The following is a 24,217-nucleotide window of genomic DNA, read 5'->3' on the forward strand; positions in this document are numbered from 1 at the left end:
GAGGACATTAGGAGAAGGAAAGGAAAAGTGAAGTGGGGGAGATCAGAGGGGAGATGAACCATGAGAGCCTGTGGACTCTGAGAAACAAACTGAGGGTTTTAGAGGGGAGGGAGGTTGGGGAATGGGTGAGTCTGGTGGTGGATATTAAGGAGGGCATAAATTGCATGGAGCACTGGGTGTGCTGCATTAACAATGAATCTTGGAACACTGAAAAAATAAAATTAAATTAAAAAAAACAACAACAAAGAAATTGGTTACACCATAATGGAGCATGGAAATATGGCAGTGTTTTGTTGTCAGAGGAAGATCTATTAGGAGAAGAAGATGTGAATATGAGACCTGAAGTTAAGCTTATCAGGATGGTCTACCTGTCTCCCAGTGATTTATTATATAAAAAAGCAAATTTAAAAGCTATTGTTTAGGGGCAACCAGGGGTGCCCCTGGTGTCTCAGTTTAGGGGTGTCTCAGTTGCTTAAATGTCTGCCTTTGGCTCAAGTCTTGATCCCAGGGTCCTGGGATCGAGCCCTGAATCAGGACTTCTTGCTCCGTGGGGAGTCTACCTCTTCCTCTTCCTCTCCCTCTCCCTCTGTCTGCTGCTCCCCCTGCTTGTGTGCTCTGCCAAATAAATAAAATCTTAAAAAAAAAAAGAATTACAGAACTTATTGTTTATATTACCTTCTATATTATACTTTTATTACTTTTCTAAATGGTCCTCAAATAACTAGTTTATTAGAGACAGAATTTCTGAATTCATTGAAATCTAAGGACAGATATAGAACATTTCTTTTTGCTTTTGTTTTTGTTAGAGAAGTAATTGAAAATTCATCAGCATGGTTTATGACTTATTCTATTGTTCCCTCTTTACGACATAATTTATTTTAGAAGATAAGTCCTGCATATCTCTAAAGGAGATACCGTGCAAAGATATTACATAACCTAAATGATTTTAACTTTAAAATTAACTTAAAAAATTTTTTTAATAAAGAAAATGGTTCAGAATATGCAGGGACACATATAGGGGCTGGTGATTAGATGTAATGTGTTTGTATGAGGTGTTTATCAGAAGAAATTTATATTCAGGTATGTTAGACTATTGTTAAAAATCAGGGAGAAATTTCTTACTCTCATAAAACAAATTCTCAGAAAAATGGTGCAATCTTACCCTATATACATTGTAAAAGATGTAATTTTTGAAAATACTGAAAAAATGTACATGTGATAGTAATTAGATACAATTATATATTAAGCTACAAAACAGTTATGTAAAAATTACCCATTTGCAAAAAAGCTGTTTGTATGGGAAAAAGTTCATGCAGATAAACAACATTATAAAAGTGATCATTTGTGTTTGGTGCACATTTTATATTTTCTCCTTTTGCTTGTATTTTCCACTTTTCTGTAGCAGATAAGAACTGCTTTTGTAACAATTTAAAAATCATTATTTTAAAATAAGGAAATCACTATTCATTGATTTTAAAGCTACTTTAATAGGACCTATATTTTTAAAATACTACAGGATATTAAAATGAAATAGTAAATGAAAAGTGAGGAACAAACAACCCAGGGAGATGGCCTTGGTCAGAAATCTGTGGAAAGGCCGTAGATCCTGACATACTCTGTAGTTCACACACTATGCCCTAAGATGGGAGAGAGAAGAAATGAATCTCCGCAGAAGTCTGACAGCCAGTGAGCATACAGAGGAGACTTGGATGAAATAGGAATCCTTAAAATTGCAAGTTTAGAATTTGTGATTAGGAACTTTCAGCTTGATGAGAACACTGAGTAGGACAATCAAGAGAGAATTTAAAAATATATGACTAAGTGAGAATAGATTTTCACCAGTTACAGCCTGACAGTCACTGCCCCAGCACCTGTGGGTACCACTAGCCTACTGCAATGAGGCAGGAAGTGAACAAGCTGATGGGGGCAGAATGAGCAGAAAGTACAAGAAATCTTGATTTGGAGTCAAGGCAATAGAGAAACATCTATGGAGTTGGAGAACATTCTCAGAGGACCTAATTTTTTTTCCAGTTAATGTCCAAAGTCCAATCCATCATGGCCATTTTACCTCTTGATAACTGCACTTATAGGTGGAAATCCTAAAAATCGAGTCTGAGAGCACAACTGTCTTGAATGAAAATAATTCTCACATACGTTGCCTTATAGCATCACCCCTAGGAGTTGCCGTGTTTTGGACTGATGATACAAACCCTTTAATTTTTAACATTTTATGCCCTGAATTTTTAATATGTCTAAAGCTGGGTCATAAAACAAGTTTTTTTTTGTTTCTAACTTATTTTTTTTTTAATTATTGACTCCAATGAGCATATCATGTACAGAGAGTATCACTAAAATCAGGGTGGCTTAATGAACACTAATTTTACATACTGATTCAATATTTTTCTAGGTGATTTTGATTCTCACTGACTTTTTCGTATTTGCTATTGTATGAATCACTCAGTTGTTAGATAAGTTGCTGAACGGCTGATGGATAAAAAATGTTCACCAATCTTATAGGCAGATTTAATTGTCATATCAATTACGGGCTTATGTTATTTTCCCATTAATACTACACAGATATAAATTTTAAATTCCAATTATTGTAGGCATATTTTTAAAAAGATTTTATTTATTTATTTGAAAGAGAGAGAGAACCAGAGAGCACAAGGGATGGGGGGGAATGGCAGAGGCAGAGGGAGAAGCAGGCTTCCCGCTGAGCAGGGAACCTGACGTGAGGCTCGATCCCAGAACCCTGGGATCATGACCAGAGCCAAAGGAAGACATTTAACCAACTAAGCCACCCAGGCACCCTCAATGATTGTAGGTATTAATAAGAAGTTAAAATGACTATTTGACTAAATGACTATTTGACTAAAATGACTTTTAAACAGTGGCTGACACAATAAAATACAAAGTATATGTGATTTAAAGTGTACAACTTGACTAACACATTTTATTGAGTCTTTTGAATGCAATATGTACTCTGCTAATATTTGCACAGTCCTTTATGGAGGAAATAAAAACTCAAAAATGACCTGGCAAGTATTCTTTATGTATTTTGGTTCATCCAATTATACAAAGCAAATACTAAATAAGACAGACTGAAGAGAAGATATGTCCACATTTCTAAACAAACACTCATTAGAAATGCCTTAATGTTTAATCATACTATTGCAAGATTCATAGTGTTTACCCTTATGATTTATACACCAACAGCAATGATGTCAAGGAATCTTGCTACTATAAGGCCTCAAAAACTAATAAATAAAAAGAAATTATTAGGAATAATATTAATAATATTAAAGGTCAGAATAATAGTAAGAAAGAAAGGAAACCTTTTAATAAAGGAAAATAAATTATCTAGGTAAAAGTCAGAATGTATTATTTTTACTAGCATGACAAATTAAAACATGTAATGATTATTGCTAGCTTGTGGACAGGTAAGAATTCTAATTATCTCTAATTACCCTGTGTGTTGTGTTTTGTAATGCTATTTACACATTAAATATACGGTCACAATTTTTAAAAATTTAAAGAGAAAATGTAAAACGTGGATAAGTAGCTCATGAGTACCTCTTATAAGTACCATAAGTAGGCCAAAGAGGAGTAAGCAATGATCTTACATATTTGGAGATTAAATATTAAATCAGATGAAAGGATTTGGGCTCTATGGACTATATTTACCGTAACAATCAAGTCACAGGAGGGATCTGAATAGATCCTACAAAGCACTCAATTTGAAGGCAGATCTTCTAATTCCCAAATTCTATCCTGCTATCTTTTTCCCCAGCCTGATCGAGAAATTCTAGCACACCAGTGGAACCTAATTCCAACCCATTAAAAAAAAATCTCACATGACATGTACATTCAAACAGATATTCAGACATTCCCTCAAACTAAATAGGGAAAGAAAGTAATTTTATTTTTCCTTTGAAACAGTCTCCTCTCTTCAACTTTCCTACATCTCGTGACCATACAAATATCTTGTGAATTCTGAAACTCCGACGCATCCTGGCCATTCTAGATTTCTGACATTAGTGTTTGAAGATGGGAGGGTTGACAATCTACATTTAGTGAGCAGCTCCTGTGTATCGGTGTTACGTGTATGAAAATCACCAGATCCTGGGTGAGAAATAGAGAAGAGCAGAATACTCAGGGGGCCAGCTGTGGTGCTACACCTTTCTGTCCACTAGGGGGTCTACTATCAGCTTACCTTTTAATTCCGGGAACATTGTTTTCTGGAAAAAGCAAGTAGGAAAAAAACAAAACATCACAGTGAAATAGCATGGGAGTTCACCGTGCACAGCAGAGGGCAATCAGAGAGACTAGGCAGCTTCCAAAGGCGGATCTTGGGGCTGTGAGGACTGCGTCTGACCCAAAGGTTTGAACAGTGGGGCATGGGAACTGGCCTGCTTACTGCTCGCCACACTGTGGCCTGGTGTATCTCACCCACTGGGGATGACTTCTTCTGACTCTTCTAACCGCTGCATGGGTGAGGGGAGACCCTCAATCATACCCCTCCCACGACGAAGTAAAATAGAGGAAGAGAGCAAAAGACTCCTCAGACATATGAATTACTTTGTTTAAAATCTGAACTTTCACTCAATTCTACCTCTGAGACGAAAACTACACCATAGGTGAACAACCTTGAATTTAAATAAAATTTTGAAAAAGAAAAAAAAAATGGACATCTGAATTTTGAGCAAAAGACACTGCTTTCAGAAAACAATACCAAGAGACTAGATAAAACGGAATAACTGTGCCAGGGAGATGGTGGGAATTCAAAATATAATGTAAAGAAAAGGAGGTAAGAGAAAGTGTGACTTTAGCAGAGGAATCTTCACTTTAGCAGGATAGACACGCCTCCCTCACCACATCAACATGGGTCATTAGACACTTAGTCCCTCTCGACCCACTGTAGTCACTGGGCCTCACCTGACTCAGGAGCGGAGAACCCAGGAAAGAGGCACATAGAACCTGAAGGCAGCCCAGCTCAAAAACCACAGGTTAGGCAGAGAATGAAAGTCAGTCGTGAGAATGAAAACAGAGAATGCCCTAAAGTAATAAATCACATGACAGCATGATAATGATAATACCAAGAGAGCCAGAAGGAGAAGAAATCGTTGGAAGATTTAGCAATGGTTATCCCTGGGGGTGTGAGTTTAGAGGTGAGCAAAGTTAGGTCAGGGGATTGATCATTGCTTGAAATTTCCTGCTTCTCTTTTCAATTTAAAAGGAAATAAAATATGCATGTGTCATGAATTTGAAAAGAAAGAGAGAAATGTAGGACCTCTTGTTGGTGTGAAGGATGAGAGTTGCTCTTTAGTGGTTCTTTAAGAACCACCTTCTTTATATTTTTCAGGGCAGCTCTTCCTGCAGAACTGATGTTCAATTTCCTCTTTCAGTTTAGTTAAGACACTTAACTAGGAAATAATTTAATTATACTGATAGGAACAGAAATTAATATAGACACCTGTATCCCCATCATCCATATTTGACTAATATTAACTTTTTTACTGTATTTGTCAAGATCTTTAAAAATATAGATTTCGACTTGGTTTGATAATATTTTATTTTAAGTTTCACATCTCCATTTTTTATTAACTTACAGTTTTGCTGTTTGATCCTATCTCATACAGCTTTCTGCCATCAAGATTATATCAGACGCATAAAATAAGCCAAGGAATATTTGTTTTTCTGTTCTATAGAATGTTTTGGATATTGAATCCTTGAAATTTTGGTAGACATTATTATTTTGTTATGGGTAGATTAACAACTGACTCAACTCATTGAATGACTAGACTTCTACTCAGGTTTACTCTGAGTACATTTACATTTATTTTCTACTTCATCAAGCACTCAAATTTATTTTTTAAAAAGTTGCTCATGTACTCGAGTATACCCATATTAAATCTATATTATCTCTCTTGTTATGTCCCACTCTTCATTCCTAATCCTGTCCATATGTGTAAATAATGTGTGAACTCTGCTTACTTAGTCCTGTTTTTCCTTCTAAGAATCAGCTTCCTAATAATATTTTCCTTAGGCTGTTAATTTCTGTTTTTATTTTGATTCCTTTCTTTATATGTTATTTTGAACTTCTTGAGCAGAAACTTTAGATAATTGGGTTCAGTTCTCACCCTTTCCTAATAACTGCATTTCAAACTTCCACTTGCCTTTTTAGTGCCCCTGGATGTGATGCGTAGTTTTATTTCCATTTTGTTACAACATATTTTGTACTTGTAATTTCAAGCTATATTTTTCTTTGACCCATAAATTACTTTAAAGTATGATTTTTATTTAAAACACTTTTGGGGAACAATAAGCATAATTTTTTAATTTTATTGCACTGCAATCAGAGACTACAAGCTATGTGCTATTGGAGCGTTGGGATTTACTTATACATGCTTTGTGGTCTAGTTCATGGTTCTTTTTTTTTAAGTTTCATGAGTCCTTTATCTAATGGGGCATATAGAATTATCTATTCGATACAGAGTTCTGTAAGACCATTAACACAACTTGTGTAGTGGACTTTCCATATCTGCACCCTTACATCTCTTCACTTGACCTATCAATTTTTAAGAGAGAAATGACAAAATCTTCCTCTATTATTATAGATATGTTGATTTCCTCATTCTGAAATTTGCCCTTATTCATTCTTAGGCTTTGTAGTTACAACTCCGTGGGTTCAATTTTTTTTAAAATCTTCCTGCTAACTTGATCCTTTTATTAAATTGTGATGATGTTATCTCTCATAATTCTTTTAAAAAATATCTAAAGCCTGGGGCGCCTGGGTGGCTCAGTGGGTTGAGCCGCTGCCTTCAGCTCAGGTCATGATCTCGGGGTCCTGGGATCGAGTCCCGCATCGGGCTCTCTGCTCAGCGGGGAGCCTGCTTCCCTCTCTCTCTCTCTCTGCCTGCCTCTCTATCTACTTGTGATCTCTCTCTGTCAAATAAATAAAGTCTTTAAAAAAATAAAATAAAATAAAAAATATCTAAAGCCTATTTTGATTATTTAATATTAGTACACCAGCTTTCTTCTGATTAGTGTTAGCCTGGTTTATCTCTTTGCCTCCCTCTTTTTCAGTCCTCTGTACCTTTAGAGTTAGTGGTATATTTTGTATACACCATATATTGATGGCTGCATTTGTTCAACATTTTTAAACCAATATAAATATTATTGTCATCTAACTAGTAATTTTAATGTTTGCATTTATTATGAAGGCAACTTGAAAGAGAGACAGTTAAAGTTCATCAAAAATTCTATGTGCCTGGGGCGCCTGGGTGGCTCAGTGGGTTAAAGCCTCTGCCTTCGGCTCGGGTCATGATCCCAGAGTCCTGGGATCGAGCTCTGCATCGGGCTCTCTGCTCAGCAGTGTATCAAAACTGCTTCCCTTCCTCTCTTTCTGGCTGCTTCTCTGCCTACCTGTGATCTCTGTCAAATAAATAAATAAAATCTTAAAAAAAAAAATTCTATGTGCCTATTTTTCCCAGTCTCTCTTACAGTTAGATCGAGGTGTGTGACCATTCTTGATCAACAGACCAGATACGGTCAAGGCCAAGGCAGGGAAGAGTAGGCATGTCTCTTTTGTCTTTCTCTTTCCCTGCCTCAGAGGCTCCACGGTATGGTGTAGCTATGAGATGGAGAAGGGTTTTCTGATACACTAGGTAGGATATGAGACAGAAATTTGGATTGTGGTAAGCACAATAATTGATTTTTCAGGGCTTATTTCTTGAGGCAGCTAGTCATAATTACTCTGCCTGCTGTATTTTGATTAATATATTTCATGTTTTATATTTACCTTTTTTTTGGCCTTTTATAAAATTGATAGAAAATTCCACTCTCGGGTGCCTGGGTGGCTTGGTGGGTTAAGCCGCTGCCTTCGGCTCAGGTCATGATCTCAGGGGTCCTGGGATCGAGTCCCACATCAGGCTCTCTGCTTGGCAGGGAGCCTGCTACCCTCTCTCTCTCTCTCTGCCTGCCTCTCTGCCTACTTGTGATCTCTCTCTGTCAAATAAATAAATAAAATCTTTAAAAAAAAAAAGAAAATTCCACTTTCCACATTTTTTTCTCTTCGCTTATTTGGAAAGTATGGTTGTTTGTTATGGTTAAATTTTTTTTTTAATTTGTTTATTTTTTTCAGCATAACAGTATTCATTGTTTTTGCACAACACCCAGTGCTCCATGCAATATGTGCCCTCCCTATTACCCACCACCTATTCCCCCAACCTCCCACCCCCGACCCTTCAAAACCCTCAGGTTGTTTTTCAGAGTCCATAGACTCTTATGGTTTGCCTCCCCTTCCAATTTTTTTTTTTATAAACATATAATGTATTTTTATCCCTAGGGGTACAGGTTTGTGAATTATGAGGCCAGCATCACCTTGATCCCCAAACCAGACAAGGATCCCACCAAAAAAAAAAAAAAAGAGAACTACAGACCAATATCCTTGATGAACACAGATGCAAAAATTCTCACCAAAATACTAGCCAATAGGATTCAACAGTACATTAAAAGGATTATTCACCACGATCAAGTGGGATTTATTCCAGGGCTGCAGGGTTGGTTCAACATCCGCAAATCAATCAATGTGATAGAATACATTAATAAAAGAAAGAACAAGAACCATATGATACTCTCCATAGATGCTGAAAAAGCATTTGACAAAGTACAGCATCCCTTCCTGATCAAAACTCTTCAAAGTGTAGGGATAGAGGGCACATACCTCAATATTATCAAAGCCATCTATGAAAAACCCACCGCAAATATCATTCTCAATGGAGAAAAACTGAAAGCTTTTCCGCTAAGGTCAGGAACACGGCAGGGATGTCCATTATCACCACTGCTATTCAACATAGTACTAGAAGTCCTAGCCTCAGCAATCAGACAACAAAAAGAAATTAAAGGCATCCAAATTGGCAAAGAAGAAGTCAAATTATCACTCTTCACAGATGATATGATACTATATGTGGAAAACCCAAAAGACTCCACTCCAAAACTGCTAGAACTTGTACAGGAATTCAGTCAAGTGTCAGGATATAAAATCAATGCACAGAAATCTGTACACCAACAACAAGGCAGAAGAAAGAGAAATTAAGGAGTCAATCCCATTTACAATTGCACCCAAAACTATAAGGTACCTAGGAATAAACCCAACCAAAGAGGCTAAGAATCTATACGCAGAAAATTATAAAGTACTCATGAAAGAAATTGAGGAAGACACAAAGAAATGGAAAAATGTCCATGCTCCTGGATTGGAAGAATAAATATTGTGAAAATGTCTATGCTACCTAAAGCAATCTACACATTTAATGCAATCCCTATCAAAATACCATCCATTTGTTATGGTTAAATTTATGTGTCAGTTTGGCTAGGCTATGTCTACAGGTTTTGGTCAAGCAAGTATCACTTAGATGTAATTACCATTTGAATCAGTAGGCTTTGAGTAAAGTAAAGTACTTTCCATAATGTAGGTAGACCTCCTCTAATCAGTTGATGGCCTTAGGCGAAAAGACTGAAATCCTCCCAAAAAGAAAGAATTGTGCTTCCAGACTGTCTCTGAACTTGATACATCAATCCTTCATTGGTTCTCCATCCTGCTGGCTTGTCCTGCAGAACTCAGAGTTGACAGCCCCCCCAGTGGTGTGAGTCAATTCCTTAAAACGAATTTCAAAAACTTTCTAGATATATATATATCTCCTATTGGTTGTTTCTCTGGAAAACTCTGATTAACATTGTTATTTTTATTTCTCTATGATTATCCTCAATGTTTAATACATATACTTAACAAAGTTTAAATCTAATCAGTTGTGTTTTTTTTTTAACTCTCCTCCCAAAATTTCAGAGTTGAAAAACTTCTAACTCTGACCATCTGTCCATTTTCCTTGCTTTCTTGTTCTTTTGACTCAACTATTTAAAACAATTACATACATTTAGTAATTATCTTCATTATAATTTTCACTATGCTTAAGTTGTACACATTTACTATTTCTCTGTTCACTTAGTCTCTTTAATCTCCAATTTCCTTGATTTTGTTGACATCCCTTTTGAAGTTATTTTATAGTAGCTCAATAGGAGTCTATAGTCAGTAAACCCTCAGTTTTTCTCTGAAGATGCCATTATTTTGTCCTCAGAATTCTGAGTTGAGTGGCATATCATATCATATAATTATATAATATATGATGAGCATATTAGTGCATTGTCTGACTTCCATTGTGACTTCAATGGGAAGTATGCTAACTGTAAAATCTTATTCCTTTGTAGATAATCTGCATTTTCTCTCCAGATTATTTTAAGATTTTGTTTTCTTTTTCTTTTTGGTTTCTGTAAATTTAACAGTTATCTTTTTATGTGCAGACTTATTTTTATTTAACATAATGGTTTTCCTTACTTTGTGGAATCATGTTTTTCACCAGTATTTGAAAATTTTCAGTATCTCTTTGACCATTACTACTCCCTATTTTCACTCTTTTAATTTCTGGAACTCCTCATAGACTTACTTTTTTTTTTTATTTGACAGACAGAGATCACAAGTAGGCAGAGAGGCAGGCAGAGAGAGAGGGGGAAGCAGGTTCCCTGCTGAGCAGAGAGCCGGATGTGGGACTCGATTCCAGGACCCTGAGATCATGACCTGAGCCAAAGGCAGAGGCTTAACGCACTGAGCCACCCAGGCATCCCTGGACTTAAATTTTTATAATCTGCATTCCTTGCCTCCTAAACTCCTTTTATAGTTTACCATGTTTGTTACATTCTGGACAAGTCAACTCTAACTTATTCTCTTTTCATCTGTTACTAATGTGCTGTTTGGCCCTCCCCTTCAATTTTTAATTTTAATTCCTATATTTTTCATTTTTAGAAATTGTATTTGCTTCTTTTACAAATTTCCATAGTCTTTATTCCCTTTTCCATCTCTCTTTTCTATTCATTAATATTTTAATAATTTAAACAATTTTATATTCTCTTTAGATTTTTCAGTAATCTCAGGATCATGTTAAGTACTTTGCCTGCCTACCCTGACTTCTACTTGATTATTTATAGTGTATCAAAACAGAGTAGTTTTTTGTATCTTCCTAGATGCTCTAGCCATTAATTTCTCAGCTTGAAAAATCTTGTACCATATGCTCATCAATGAAGATAATCATTAATGAAGATAATCATTCTAGAGTCCCACGCTTTTGTATACTTCAATTAGAGACTTCTCTTAGAGGTTCAAGGTGATGTCTGTGATATCTTCTCTCCCTGCCTGGACTTTAAAATCCCAGCCCCTAGATACTATAATGCATATTTATGTTCCAAATTCATTGAGCCACTAAAGTGGCAGCTTTAGACTGTGCCATTTTATTTTAACGTCCCTCTGTATTTTTAGATTTTCTTTTGTTTCTTCTTTCTTATATGAAGTATGCATTAAATTTGGGGAGTTATAATTTATTTAGCATTTCTACGAATTTCTAACATCAGGATGGACCTGAATTAACTCAGGCTGCATGTTGTCAGAAATCTCTGGCTTTTCTTTCTAGTGTCCTTGCTTCCTATCAGGGTTTTTCTCCCCACTGACGTGCCACATAACAGTAAATTTACAAAAATCTAGTTCATTCCTTAGACTCTGACCCTAAAAGCAGTAAAAAATTTCTTTTGAGGTTTCTATAGATTTCTACTCTCTTCATGTTAAAGGAATAAACACTAAAAAATCACTTACAACAGCAGTTCCTGTATTTATTAGAATCAAGGCTTTAAACTTACTTAATTCCTAGGTATACTTCCTTCTATAAAATATATATTTTTTAGTCTTCTCCCTCATCTCTGTAGTTTATCTAAAGCCTACATCTTGCTTATACAGCACTGTTCTTTACTACCTCACTCTTCTTGTTTCTATGAAAAAAAAAGTGTCACTTACAAATTGCTTTCATTTTCTTCTGTATTATATATATATTTTTTAGAAATATCTGGAAAATACCACACTAAAGATTTTTAGAATTATGGCTCCCTCAAATGATGAGTAATTGTAGCAAGTAATAGAACTTGCATTTGGAAACTAAAAAGAAAGAACACAGTGTACTAGAGTTGAAACATAGTATAAATTCTTCTATTTCTAATGCTCATTCTGGTGAAGATCAGACTAAACACTGACACTATTTGAGAAGGGGGAACCTGGGCTAGAGGGTATTAGTGAATATTGCTGGTGTGTATGGGTGTGTGTGTGTGTGAGAGAGAGAGAGAGAAGCAAGAGAGAGAGAGAGAGAGAGTGAGAGATCTTAGAGAACCAGAACTATGGAATTCACTCTATATAACCCTTCTTTTCACTGTTGTTGCTGTTTGTTATTGGAAGGCACCAGATTCAAGCACACAGTACCTAAGATCTTTCCAGTGGAAAATGCAAAGGACCTCATGTGCCAGAGCCACTGAAGCCTGTTGCCTCTGCTGGTGATTCCAAGCATCCAATAGCATACGAGATCTATTTGTCTGATCTATTTACTTCTAAAACCTGATTTGGCTGATAACATAGGTTTTAAGTTCACCTATCTGGAATTTTTTTAAAAAAAGTTTTAATTTTCTGTTGTTTCAGCATCAGAGGACTCTTTATAGCCCCAAAGCAATTAAGATTAGAACAAAATAATCTTCATATTCTCTTTTCTAAGTGACACATTTCCCTTCTCCTTTCCTTGCACCCACCAATGAGAAGTACTAAACGGGATGTTATCTTGGAGATTGTGTGTCAGAAAACAGATGCTTTATAGTATTTATTCCACCTGACACTAACAGAAAAATAGTATTTGTTTCTTCATAATGTCTACATTTCCAAAATACTTTATTTTGATATGTAAATAAATGATGTATGCAAGACACGTACCTGTTACTCTTTATATAAGAATGCTCTAAAACAGTCTTTAATTGCATAAAACCTCCACCTGCTTATTATTTATTTAAGTGACCAACTTTCTCTCACTCGTATTTTCCTTTCAAAGACCTTCTTGATTTTGCGTGTGTGTTTATAAATAGGTAGACTTAAGCAGATTTTTTAAAATGGAAGTTCCTTTAAAAATGCTGTCAACTCATGAACAGACATTTCTGTAAAGAAGACATCCAGATGGCCAACAGACACATGAAAAAGTGCTCCACGTCACTTGGCATCAGGGAAATACAAATCAAAACCACAATGAGATATCACCTCACACCAGTCAGAATGGCTAAAATTAACAAGTCAGGAAATGACAGATGCTGGCGAGGATGTGGAGAAAGGGGAACACTCCTCCACTGTTGGTGGGAATGCAAGCTGGTGCAACCACTCTGGAAAACAGCATGGAGGTTCCTCAAAATGTTGAAAATAGAACTACCCTATGACCCAGCAATTGCACTACTGGGTATTTACCCTAAAGATACAAACATAGTGATCCGAAGGGGCACGTGTACCCGAATGTTTATAGCAGCAATGTCTACAATAGCCAGACTATGGAAAGAACCTAGATGTCCATCAACAGATGAATGGATCAAGAAGATGTGGTATATATACACAATGGAATACTATGCAGCCATCAAAAGAAATGAAATCTTGCCATTTGCGACGACGTGGATGGAACTAGAGCGTATCATGCTTAGTGAAATAAGTCAATCGGAGAAAGACAACTATCATATGATCTCCCTGATATGAGGACATGGAGAAGCAACATGGGGGGGTAGGGGGATAGGAGAAGAATAAATGAAACAAGATGGGATTGGGAGGGAGACAAACCATAAATGACTCTTAATCTCACAAAACAAACTGGGGGTTGCTGGGGGGAGGTGGGATTGGGAGAGGGGGAGCGGGCTATGGACATTGGGGAGGGGAGGCGAACCATAAGAGACTATGGACTCTGAAAAACAACCTGAGGGTTTTGAAGGGTCAGGGGTGGGAGGTTGGGGGAACAGGTGGTGGGTAATGGGGAGGGCACGTTTTGCATGGAGCACTGGGTGTTGTGCAAAAAGAATGAATACTGTTACGCTGAAAAAATAAATAAAATGGAAAAAAAAAATGCTGTCAACTATACTTTGAGGTTATTTCTATCATTCATTTATTTTTGTCCTTAGTTTATTCTCAATACTTTTTTTTTCTTCTCACATTATTTCATGTCCATTTTCTTCACAATAGTAATTGGCTGTTTTATTGTTTGTCTAACAGGTCTTAGCTCCCCTCATGTAAATTCCTGCTTTGTTTCTTTGTCGCTTCTTTCTGATCCACTGAAAACATTTTTCCTTCTTTTTAGGGAGAGATTCAAATCAGTAAAGGACTTTTCTGTATTTTTATCTTGAATTCTTTCATACATAAATAATGAACTTAGTCTCATTGTTCTACGTTTATCCATCAGTAATACCAGATAATACGTATACAAAATGCTAGTCCTAGCTATGTAATTGCTCAACTTAATGACTGGCAAATATATTTACTTTCTAGTAAAACAGAACTATATTATCATGACATTAAAATTAAAACTTTATTTATTCTGTTCAGAAAGTTTCAACAAACTTTCTGTTCAGCCCAATAAACTTTCTGGGACAAATCAGTCTTTGAGTTTGCAGATAGCCATTTAATCAATAGGTGACCCTCTTTAGGATTTCGTTTGCACTTTTTCAGATATTTAATTATTATTTATGTTGCATATGGAAAAAAGAGAAGGAATGATGATAACAAGAGGACATATGGCAATGTATTACAGTTCATCCCAGCTCTATGCTTGAGGCTGACTAGACTGTCATGTATAAGCATCAGTGTTAAGGAAAGAGAACATTTCCTGTCTGTATAAAAATGACAGCATTCTACATATAAAGTGACAGTATTATATTTGGGTGAAATTAAACAGCTCTATAACAAAAAATGTTAGAAGCTTATGAAGATGAAGCAGTAACAATAGTGAGGTTTTGACTGGTACAAGTGATTATAGATAGACTTGAGAGATATTACTTAGAATAACATTCATTCATTCATTCCCTCATGAGTGCCTAGTATCTGCCAGGCACAGTGCTAGATGCTAAAAATGGTCCTACAATAAAGCGGATGTCAGATAAAAATGATGAACTTGGAGATCTCAGTCTTTAAAATAGAAGATGAGAAGATAAAGAATTTAGATTTGAAAAATCTATTTTGAAAAGATAACCAGGCGTAAGGAAGTTTCTGCAATAACCGTATCACGCTTTTGAATAAGGAATAAACCCAACATATGGTATTATCACATATTCCAGAGGAACCAAAACAGTAGTAACTGCTGATGGAATATGACCTTTTCACTATGACCACACTATAAACTTTTTAAGAGTGTGGTAAATATCTTTATTATCCCTGAGATCAAAAAACAAAACAAAACAAAACACCCATTTGTGTCCAATACCGAAGCAGAGAAAACATTGATCTGTTTCTTTAACACTAATTCTTTATGTATACTTCATTTGCAAAGGTCCAATCTAGTTTTTTTTTTTCCCTGAAATTCTGATGCAAAGACCAAAGGAGTTCAGAACATTTTAACTCAGCATGTGCTTCCCATGAAATATTTTTTTAGCCTCAAATAGTATTATGAGGGTGTATCACATAACTTATTTACAAAATGTTGCTCTACATGGAAAGAATGAAGATTTTTCAATACTAAAGATACTCGGATAAGGTGCTATACTCAGAGCCCCCGAATTCTGAAATATTATTTCCAAATGTATTTTGAAGAATGACAGCAGCCAAACATTCCTTTGAAGGTACCCAGTTCCAATTGATACAAATGATATAAATAGTTCAGAAGCATAGGATCTCATGTGTTTTGTAGCATGCAACCAATTTGTGGGTGAGTATAAGCAGTGGTGTTAATTTTCAGGGCACTTTCTTTTTGATGATGTTTGGAACAATAGCAATAAATGTCCCTGTCTGGAGTCTTATGTTGCACTGTTTTTCTTCTGTGAGTTGGTGGCAAAACACTGCGGGGGCAGCTGCAGTAATTTCAAGGACCCTCATGAGTAGTGGGAAGCAGCGAGAGACTGAGAAAAGAGTTCTAGCATCACAGCACACTGAAAGTTATTTGGATACGATTTTAAAGGACCCTCTGAAAAGAATTCAAAGTGAAAATTCCAATTTGCTGGGATTTTTCCTGAGCTCATTTAAATTTGAGCAATTTTTTTCAGACCCTTATTTCAAAAGAATTGACCTGCATTCTTAATACATAACACTATTCAGTTCTTACCAGTTTTGTAGCTTCGTGCGCAAGACGTTTAGCTTCTTGGGCAATTTTCTCAGCTTCATCAATAGAGTCCTTAATATGGCTGTAGGCATTGAAGGCTGCAGTGGCATTGAAGGAGATGTTTTTAGCCTCATCAAGGATTCTGTTGGGATTGCCCCCAAAAAAGAACATCAGAGCAGTTGGTACTCAAATGAAGAACATTCCACTTATAACCAATATGGCTTCCAAATAATCACAGCCAAGATCACTATGATTCCAAGTCATAATGAGGTAGCTACTTATTGTATTATAGTTTTCAATTTAAACTCATATTCCTAAATAATTCAGCTATGAAATATGACCAACATATTTTTAAACACCCATAATGTCCTTCAAAAATTTCTGCAACCACATGTACGAGGCAACTGTGAGCAGGGAGATGAGCCTTTAGGTCATCTGTAAAGCATGCTGTATGTTTGAGAGCACCTATACTATAGTACTGGAATGAACTTCACACAATCTCTTTAGGGGTGTACTGACCAGATGAAGACAAATGAATCTCAGAAGGTTAAATAGCTTGTCCCAGATTACATGACCAACACATCCTTGACTAAGGACCTGGAGCCTGCGTCTGTGGACTTTTAGCTTACATGCTCAATTGGCAAAAGTCTACTATAAAATGAGTTGTGCCTAAATTGTGGCCAGGGTCTTCAAACATCAATATTCTCCTTTGTATCAATGATATCGAGTCTTGGAATAGAACCTTTACACATGTTATATATTAAATAATAGATCTGAGGCAATTATTCTTGGGGTTTATAGGACCGATATTTATTATGACAATCCCAAAATTGTAGCGGAAGCATACCAGTTAGACCTAGGAGGCGATTTATAGGTCAAACACACTTTGCCACTTGACCCTCCCTCCTCTGACCCATTAAGAGTCCCAGCTACAGTGAGCTGTTACTTCACAGGGGAATATGTAGTGTTTCCATGGAATTTGAAAGAGGAAAAAAAAAGACTTAAATGCTATTTATGGGACCACATTGTCAAAAGCCACTCTTTTAGCAACAGTTTTGATTTCATTAAAAATATAAAACTAGAATTTGAAGCAGAATGGGTGTTTATATATTATTATTTAAAATGCTAATAAAGCAACCGTTGTGCTCTCTTTAATAAAGAACAGAAAATATTTTTTAATAAAGAACAGAAAATCTATGTTCCCTCCCTACCCAGCCTTATTTGAATCCACTTTTAACTCAGACTTTTGATGCTGCCTTCAGTGGAGCTTTGCCCAGACCCTCCTAATTAGGCTCTCCCACAGAAAGGCCATGTAGCTCGTATGTTCCTAATTAGAGAAATCAAGATTTGAAAGAAATGCTCTACCATTTCTGCTCGTCACAACTTTTGGACAAGTGTCAAGATACACAGACATTTCCAACAACAAATGACATACCCATCAAGGACAGCAGATGAGTCATTCAACTGAGCCGCATGGCTCTCAGCCCGGGATACCTTCTCAGCCAGGTTCCTGTCCTTTATTTCCTGGGCAAGGTCATCAATTTTATCTTTAAGCTCTTCAGACATGGGTGGCAATTTAGTCTGAATGTCTTCAACATACTGATATATAAGAAGAGAGGGCATTTTAAGTAAGTGAATCCAAGCTTCCTCTCCGTTACTAATTTCTCTAGGAGATATATTTACACACTTTTTTTTAATGAAACTTCAATTTTACTAATATAGCAAAAAGAGAATATAGAATCAAAGCTGTTATTTAATGAGAGAGATTAGGAAATACATGGAGCCAATTTACACCAAGAAGAACCTATCTTTTTCTAAGAAAATGCTTCTTCTTAGGTATAAATGCATAAATGATAGTCATTAGAATTTTTTAGACCATATGTGTTTCTATTGCCATACAGTACAGTGTCTACTGCATTACACACTGTACTGAAAGTCTGCTTACAGGTTTACATTTCTCTTTTAACCAATGTTATAAAAATATCAAAGCAGATTTTAAGAGCTATCCTGGGAACAAGAAATGCCCTTCATCACTGTGGAGAAAAAATAAAGGTTTCTAGGAGTGTTGTGAATACTCTCATACAGGCACTCATGTCTGTTGGGAGAACAACGTGGAGTTTTAACTGTTGCCAAGAGCTTGCACGGTCACAAGGCAATCAAGCAGAAACGATCTGACACCCAGAAGAAAACAAAATAGTATTTGGTTATGTTGCTGAGATTTATCACTGCTTCCCACTTATGAAAGCTTATGCCATTATTATTTTCTTTTAACTTTGGCTTTTATGAAATACTCACATCTATGACTGAGTTGATTTCGCCTGCAAGACGGTTGGCTTCATCAAGTATGTCATTGCCTTCTTTTAAAGTGTTCTCAGTTTGTTGTTTGCCACGTTCAATAGCCTCCTTCTTTTTCTGTAGTACAGTATGAACAAAACATTAAAATGCCCTTTGGACGAAACCCTATCCCGCCCGGTATTCCTTCCTCTGACTTCCCTGAGGGGACTGAATACAGGATTTGCAAACAAGGCATGTTGGGTTGAGATGAGGCTGGATGAGAATGATTTCAACTACCTGGCCGGTCCTTCAAGAATTATTTTATTTATATGCCTATCTAGATACTTTCTTCCTCTCAGTGTGAGGAAGTCATCCAAGAGAAGAAAAGTTATGTGATGTTAGTTGAGGAATGAAGAACTATTTCTGAAGCAAGATGGACACCCATTATAAACTCAAGTGTAAGTGCCAGATATGAATTCCCGAGCATGTGGCAGCACCCTGAATTACACGGGAACTAGACATTACATTCCAGAATCAAGGCCCAAATGAGTACTTTGTGAGCATAAACATAAGCAGATTTAGTCTAGGGGAGTTCTGTAAAAATTGGAAGAAGTGAGACTTTTAAGGGAACTTAAGGGAAGTGCTTTTCAAAAAAAGAGAAATGAACACATGGAAGAATAAATTTAATGGACTGTTCCAGAAAAAGAGAGCAAGCTCTGGTTTTTCCTTGATGCTGAGAGCTTGTCTCAAAACTACATGGAACTCATTCCTAGCCTAGAAAGGCAAAATCAGTGAGAGAGAAATATTGTTATTTTTCTTTTGGAGTGTACCTTGGCCTCTTCTCTTGTTTTTTTTTCCTTGATACATCTCACTCATTCTCTCAATCACTTGTGCATTTAACAGCATCCATTTTAAACCACTGTCATTTTATGTTTTTATATAGATAATAATGTTAGTTTCATATTCATTTATATCTCAAGATGTGCCAGGTCATTTATCAGGTTTTCTCATTAAATTCTACAATAACTCATCAGGTCCTGTGTTTACCACCTTTTCAAATAACAGGAAACTGAACAAACGATTTGCTCAAGGTCACACTAACTATGCAGTAGAGGCTTGGGCCCTGGTCTAGCTAATGATAAAGCCTGGGTCTTGGTGTATCAAAGCACGGTCTCTCCTATTATGGAAATCACTTGTCTTATTTGTGCTGGGACAGCACTGATTTCATACCTTCTTTTCCCGTCTCTTCACCAACCACCGCAATGGGCTAAGAGCACACACATCTGGGTCTGACCTGTGACCCTCGTGGTGGCAGTTCCCTCCCCCATGAGCTCTCCCCCAGTCCTTTGTCTTGTTTCTTCCTCCACACTCCGTTCCTGGTCACTTCTCTGACTACCTCTCTAAAATAGCAGTCATCCTCATCCCAATTATTTTCTACATGCTGCAGCACAGTGATTACAAACTAGATGCCTGCACTAACCTGCCTGAGACCGCATCCCAGCTCTGCCCTATCCACAAGCTATGCAAAACTGGGGTGAGTTATTTAGCTTCATGTAAAACACTTAGTCTCTCCTTTCTCCAATGTGGCCCATTGTCCAGCAGGAGCAGCAACACCTGGAAGGGTATTAGAAATACACAATCTGTCTTTTCAAGAACTACCAACTCAGAATCTACATTTTAACAAGAACTCTAGGTGATCACAGCAAAATCTAAGAACAGACTTAGAACACTGCCTAGCACACAGTAAGCACAACGCAATTGCTAACTTATAATTACTTTATTTTGTTCTTTGTCTTAGCACTCATTTATCTGAATTCTATTCTACAGGGTGGCCACAAACTATAGAAACATAGATAATGTTATTTTATTTTTTCTGTGGATTGAACCCTCTTGATTGCTTCTTCTGGGAGTTGCTGAAAGCACTGTTACTTGATGAAAATCAGGGACACCAATTCATCACAAGATGCATATACAGGATAGGGACCAATGCAAATGCACAGCCTGTTGAATTGTACATAACTGAAGAAGTATAACATACTGAATACACCATGCTATATCACTGAACATATCACTTAGTATGTATAGTAATCCATGCTCCAGACTTTATGTCCATATTATATACTTATTGGTCTAGTGACTTTCTCCCTCACTATAATATAAATGCTATAAAGACAGTCTATATGTATCACTGTACTTTCCGGACCTAGAAAAGTTTCCTCCATAAACATTTTTGAATAAATAAATGAAATTAGAGTCCATTCCTGGGACTTACTTGCACTGGTGACACTCGGATCATTCAGCTAGTCCCATCCCTGGCTAATTCAGAGCAAGTCTCACTATGCCATTCTTATTCATGGACAACACAGGTAGGGGTACTTCTGGTGTTGCTGTTTACAAGTCGTATCTTATCTTCCAAGGGTTTAACATTCTTTTCCCTAACTATCAGTTTTAGCGCCTAGCTTTTATATGAACTGATTTAAAGCCCTGCTATATTCTGACACTTGATAATCTTTTCAGCTTGACTTATTTGTATCATGAATCAAGCTAATTTAAAATGCTGTACCAATCGGAGGGAGAGAATATTTCCACATATATGTTAGGTGAAGAGCTATACCCATTCTGATTTCAATTAAGTAGTGAATGAGAATCTTCCTAAATGCTCTATTTGAGTCACTTTAGGGAACCAACTGTTATGCAAAGGTAAAAATGTGTTCTTTATCATCCTAAAGCAGAAATGATAATCCAGAGACTAGGGAGATTTCAGAGGTGGCTAATTTTCAAATTAGACACTAATGGAATCTAGCTCCGAACTATTTGGAGCTCCCAAATATTAATGAAAGAATTGAGGCAACTTTTTTTTTTCTTTATGGCACTTTATTCACTGGAAAAAAAATTCTGTCTGTCTTTGTGCTAGACACTATTCTTGGCCTTGAGGGTACTGTGGGCAGGAAATAAGTGTTCCTCATGGCTTGCCTAGAGGAGGGAGTAAATGAATGAGTAAATTAATATAATAATATTTTTAAAATAATTCTGAGTGCCACAAAAGTAAATAAAGAGAGGGAATGGATAGAGAATGATTTAAGATAAGAAATACCTAAGGGAGGAAGCTTCAAGGAACAAAAAGGGAGCCCATGGATAAAGGGAATTCTTCTCCCAAAGTATACTATATGCATAACTATTAAGTTTTTCCACTTAAGATCAAAGTTGATTATATTTCTACTTTTAACTTCTAATCAGATCTTAATTCATTCCAGAGCTCTCTAAATCTAAAACCTTTCTGGGGGTGGGGGGCGGGTAGAAGGATTAAGAACACACAGAAGTTTATTTCCCTTCCTGTCTAGCAACTAATTACTTTCTCTGAATCTTTCCTTTGGCAACCTTTTGATGATCAATTTGGGGACTGACTCTTGAGCATATGTTACCTCACAAAACTGAATGGCTCATAATCTCAGGGTCCACCAGGTGCATAGTCCCCGCTACCCTCTCTGCATCTCCGGAATTTCCCCTCTAAGCCTGTGCCCCTCTGGAAGGCTGCATTCAAAGTCTTCTATAATCCAAATGCTATTTCCAGAGCCATCTTCTGGTATATACTGCTGGAGCTGGGCAATGAATTCTATGGCTCTCTTTGACATTTTGTAGGATCACCTTGTGCTTCCAGAGTTCTGCATTTGGGCTCATGTGACTCCAACATTTCTCTTAGTCACTGCTATGACGCCATCATTTTTGTGACTCTTTTGCAGATGCTCCTAGCCATATTAATCACAGTAGTATGCACTGTGAAAAGTTCAACTGCCTCAATTATAAGGTATATGAGGCCAGGAATCATTCCTAGTCAATGTCAAACATCATGGTTACCAACAGCACCTTGTTGTGATAGGTATGACAGATATTTAATATTACTACTGCCTACTCTCCTAACTTTATACCACACTTATTTCCTAACACAAAACTAATTCTCCAGTTTATACAAACCACTCACACATTTTCCAAAATGTAACGAATCCATGACCCCAGTATTTCAATTGTTAATGAAAGTTTCCAGGATAAGACCCAAATACCTTAACTTGGTATCAGAATGCACTTGGTCTTTCATGACTCAAGTTCTGGACCTTGTCTGTCTTCTCTGGCTCTCTATCCCTGATTTGTTCCCATGCAGTCTTCATTCTAGTCCTATCAATGTACTGAATTTCCCCCCAAATGTCTTATGCTTCCTTTCCCCACTCCCCCATGTCTTTACAAATGGTTTTCCATATTTTGGGGTGTTCTTCTTTTTTCTACTTTAACTAAGTAGTGCTTTTCCTTCAAGACTCAGCACATTTATCATGCCCTCTGTGAAGCTCTCCTTAACCCATGGGTGATTTAGGTTCCCTTCCTTTGCTTACCTCTATGATAATTACTGTAGCGCATAAACAGTGACTTACTTATGTGTACCTCTCACTAAATACAAATCACCTAAAGCCATCAGAAATGGCTTCTTATTCTTTATATCACGGGCTCTCAAACTTAGGGCTACATCTGAATGTCTGGAGGGATTTTTAAAACACAAGTTGCTGGGCTCCACTCCCAGTTTCTGAGTTGGTAGGTTTGGGATGGAACTCAAGAATTTGCATTTTTAACAAGTTTCTAGTTGAGGTTCACCTTACTGTTCTAAGGACCACACCATAAGGACCAGTCTTTGATATAATCAATTTTTGTGTTTGGCACACTTCTTGAACTTAGTAGGAGCTTAATAAGTCTTTTTATTTTATTTATTTATTTTTTTAAAGTTTTTTTTAAAAATTTATTTGACAGACAGAGATCACAAGTAGGCAGAGAAGCAGGCAGAGAGAGTTGGAGGGGGAAGCAGGCTCCCCACCAAGTAGGGAGCCCGATGTGGGGTTCGAGCCCAGGACCCTGAGATCATGAACTGAGCTGAAGGCAGAGGCTTAACCCACTGAGCCACCCAGGTGCCCAATAAGTCTTTTTAATAATAAAAAAAAATACTTATTTCCTTAAAATAAAAAAAATAACTTTTGAGCTGGGCCTTAACTATAGTACCTTCTTTATGAACATAGGCACAAGGCACTTATATTATTCAAAATACACTGTAACCATCATTTGACTGAATAATAAGCTGTATCAGTTACTCTCAAACCAGTATGCACAACGGATTAACCTAAAGAGAGTTTTAGAATATGAACCCTGGACTACAGCCCAAACTAACCAACAGACACATTCTGTAGTTCAGGAAACCTGCCTTTGAACACAATTTTCAGGTGATTCTCAGCTAGCTGGTCTACCAGGAAACTTGGTAAGCAACCTAATCAGCCCTCGCGATCTTAAGTAAGCTGTGTCTTATTCATGGTCATTTAGTCAGTTTTTCTATTTACTCCAGTAAGTTTTTAACAAGCCTTTAGTTAAGCATGACACACAAAATGAAAATACAGAAAGAACTGCTTAGAATCCATTGCAACAGTGACTACATAAGCTCCAGGCATCTCTAGGGGCGGCCAAGAATGATGGCTCCTGGTTTTAAACATCACTAAAAGGAAGGAGTAGCTGAAAGGACCATTTACTGAGCCACTATAACTTTTCTTGAAATACTTCCCAAATGCTTATTATGCTTTCCACACAGGTAATTTTAATTTCTTAAACTGTTGCCATAAAATGGAGAGGTGCACCTCTGGATAAGTTACACCACTGGTGTGTCACCGAGCAGGATGAATCATGCTGGTGCTGGGGACAGGACGGTAGCCCAGCATCCTGCCTTACAAGAT

At 36.9% G+C, this 24,217-nt stretch overlaps 1 protein-coding gene across 2 annotated transcripts in view; it reads right to left on the reverse strand.

Annotated features, from left to right (window-relative positions):
- Window positions 1-24,217, reverse strand: part of LAMA2 (laminin subunit alpha 2) — a 661,080-nt gene that overhangs the window by 105,161 nt on the left and 531,702 nt on the right. For both annotated transcript variants that reach the window (XM_046006188.1, XM_046006187.1), the window contains exons 38-40: window positions 18,483-18,599; window positions 17,623-17,786; window positions 16,191-16,329 (exon numbers count right to left, since the gene is read on the reverse strand). In XM_046006188.1, coding sequence (XP_045862144.1) covers window positions 16,191-16,329; window positions 17,623-17,786; window positions 18,483-18,599 — 420 coding nt within the window. The remainder of the gene's footprint in view (window positions 1-16,190; window positions 16,330-17,622; window positions 17,787-18,482; window positions 18,600-24,217) is intronic.

The sequence above is a fragment of the Meles meles genome, chromosome 5, assembly GCF_922984935.1.
Source record: "Meles meles chromosome 5, mMelMel3.1 paternal haplotype, whole genome shotgun sequence".
In the NCBI taxonomy this organism is placed as follows: domain Eukaryota; kingdom Metazoa; phylum Chordata; class Mammalia; order Carnivora; family Mustelidae; genus Meles; species Meles meles.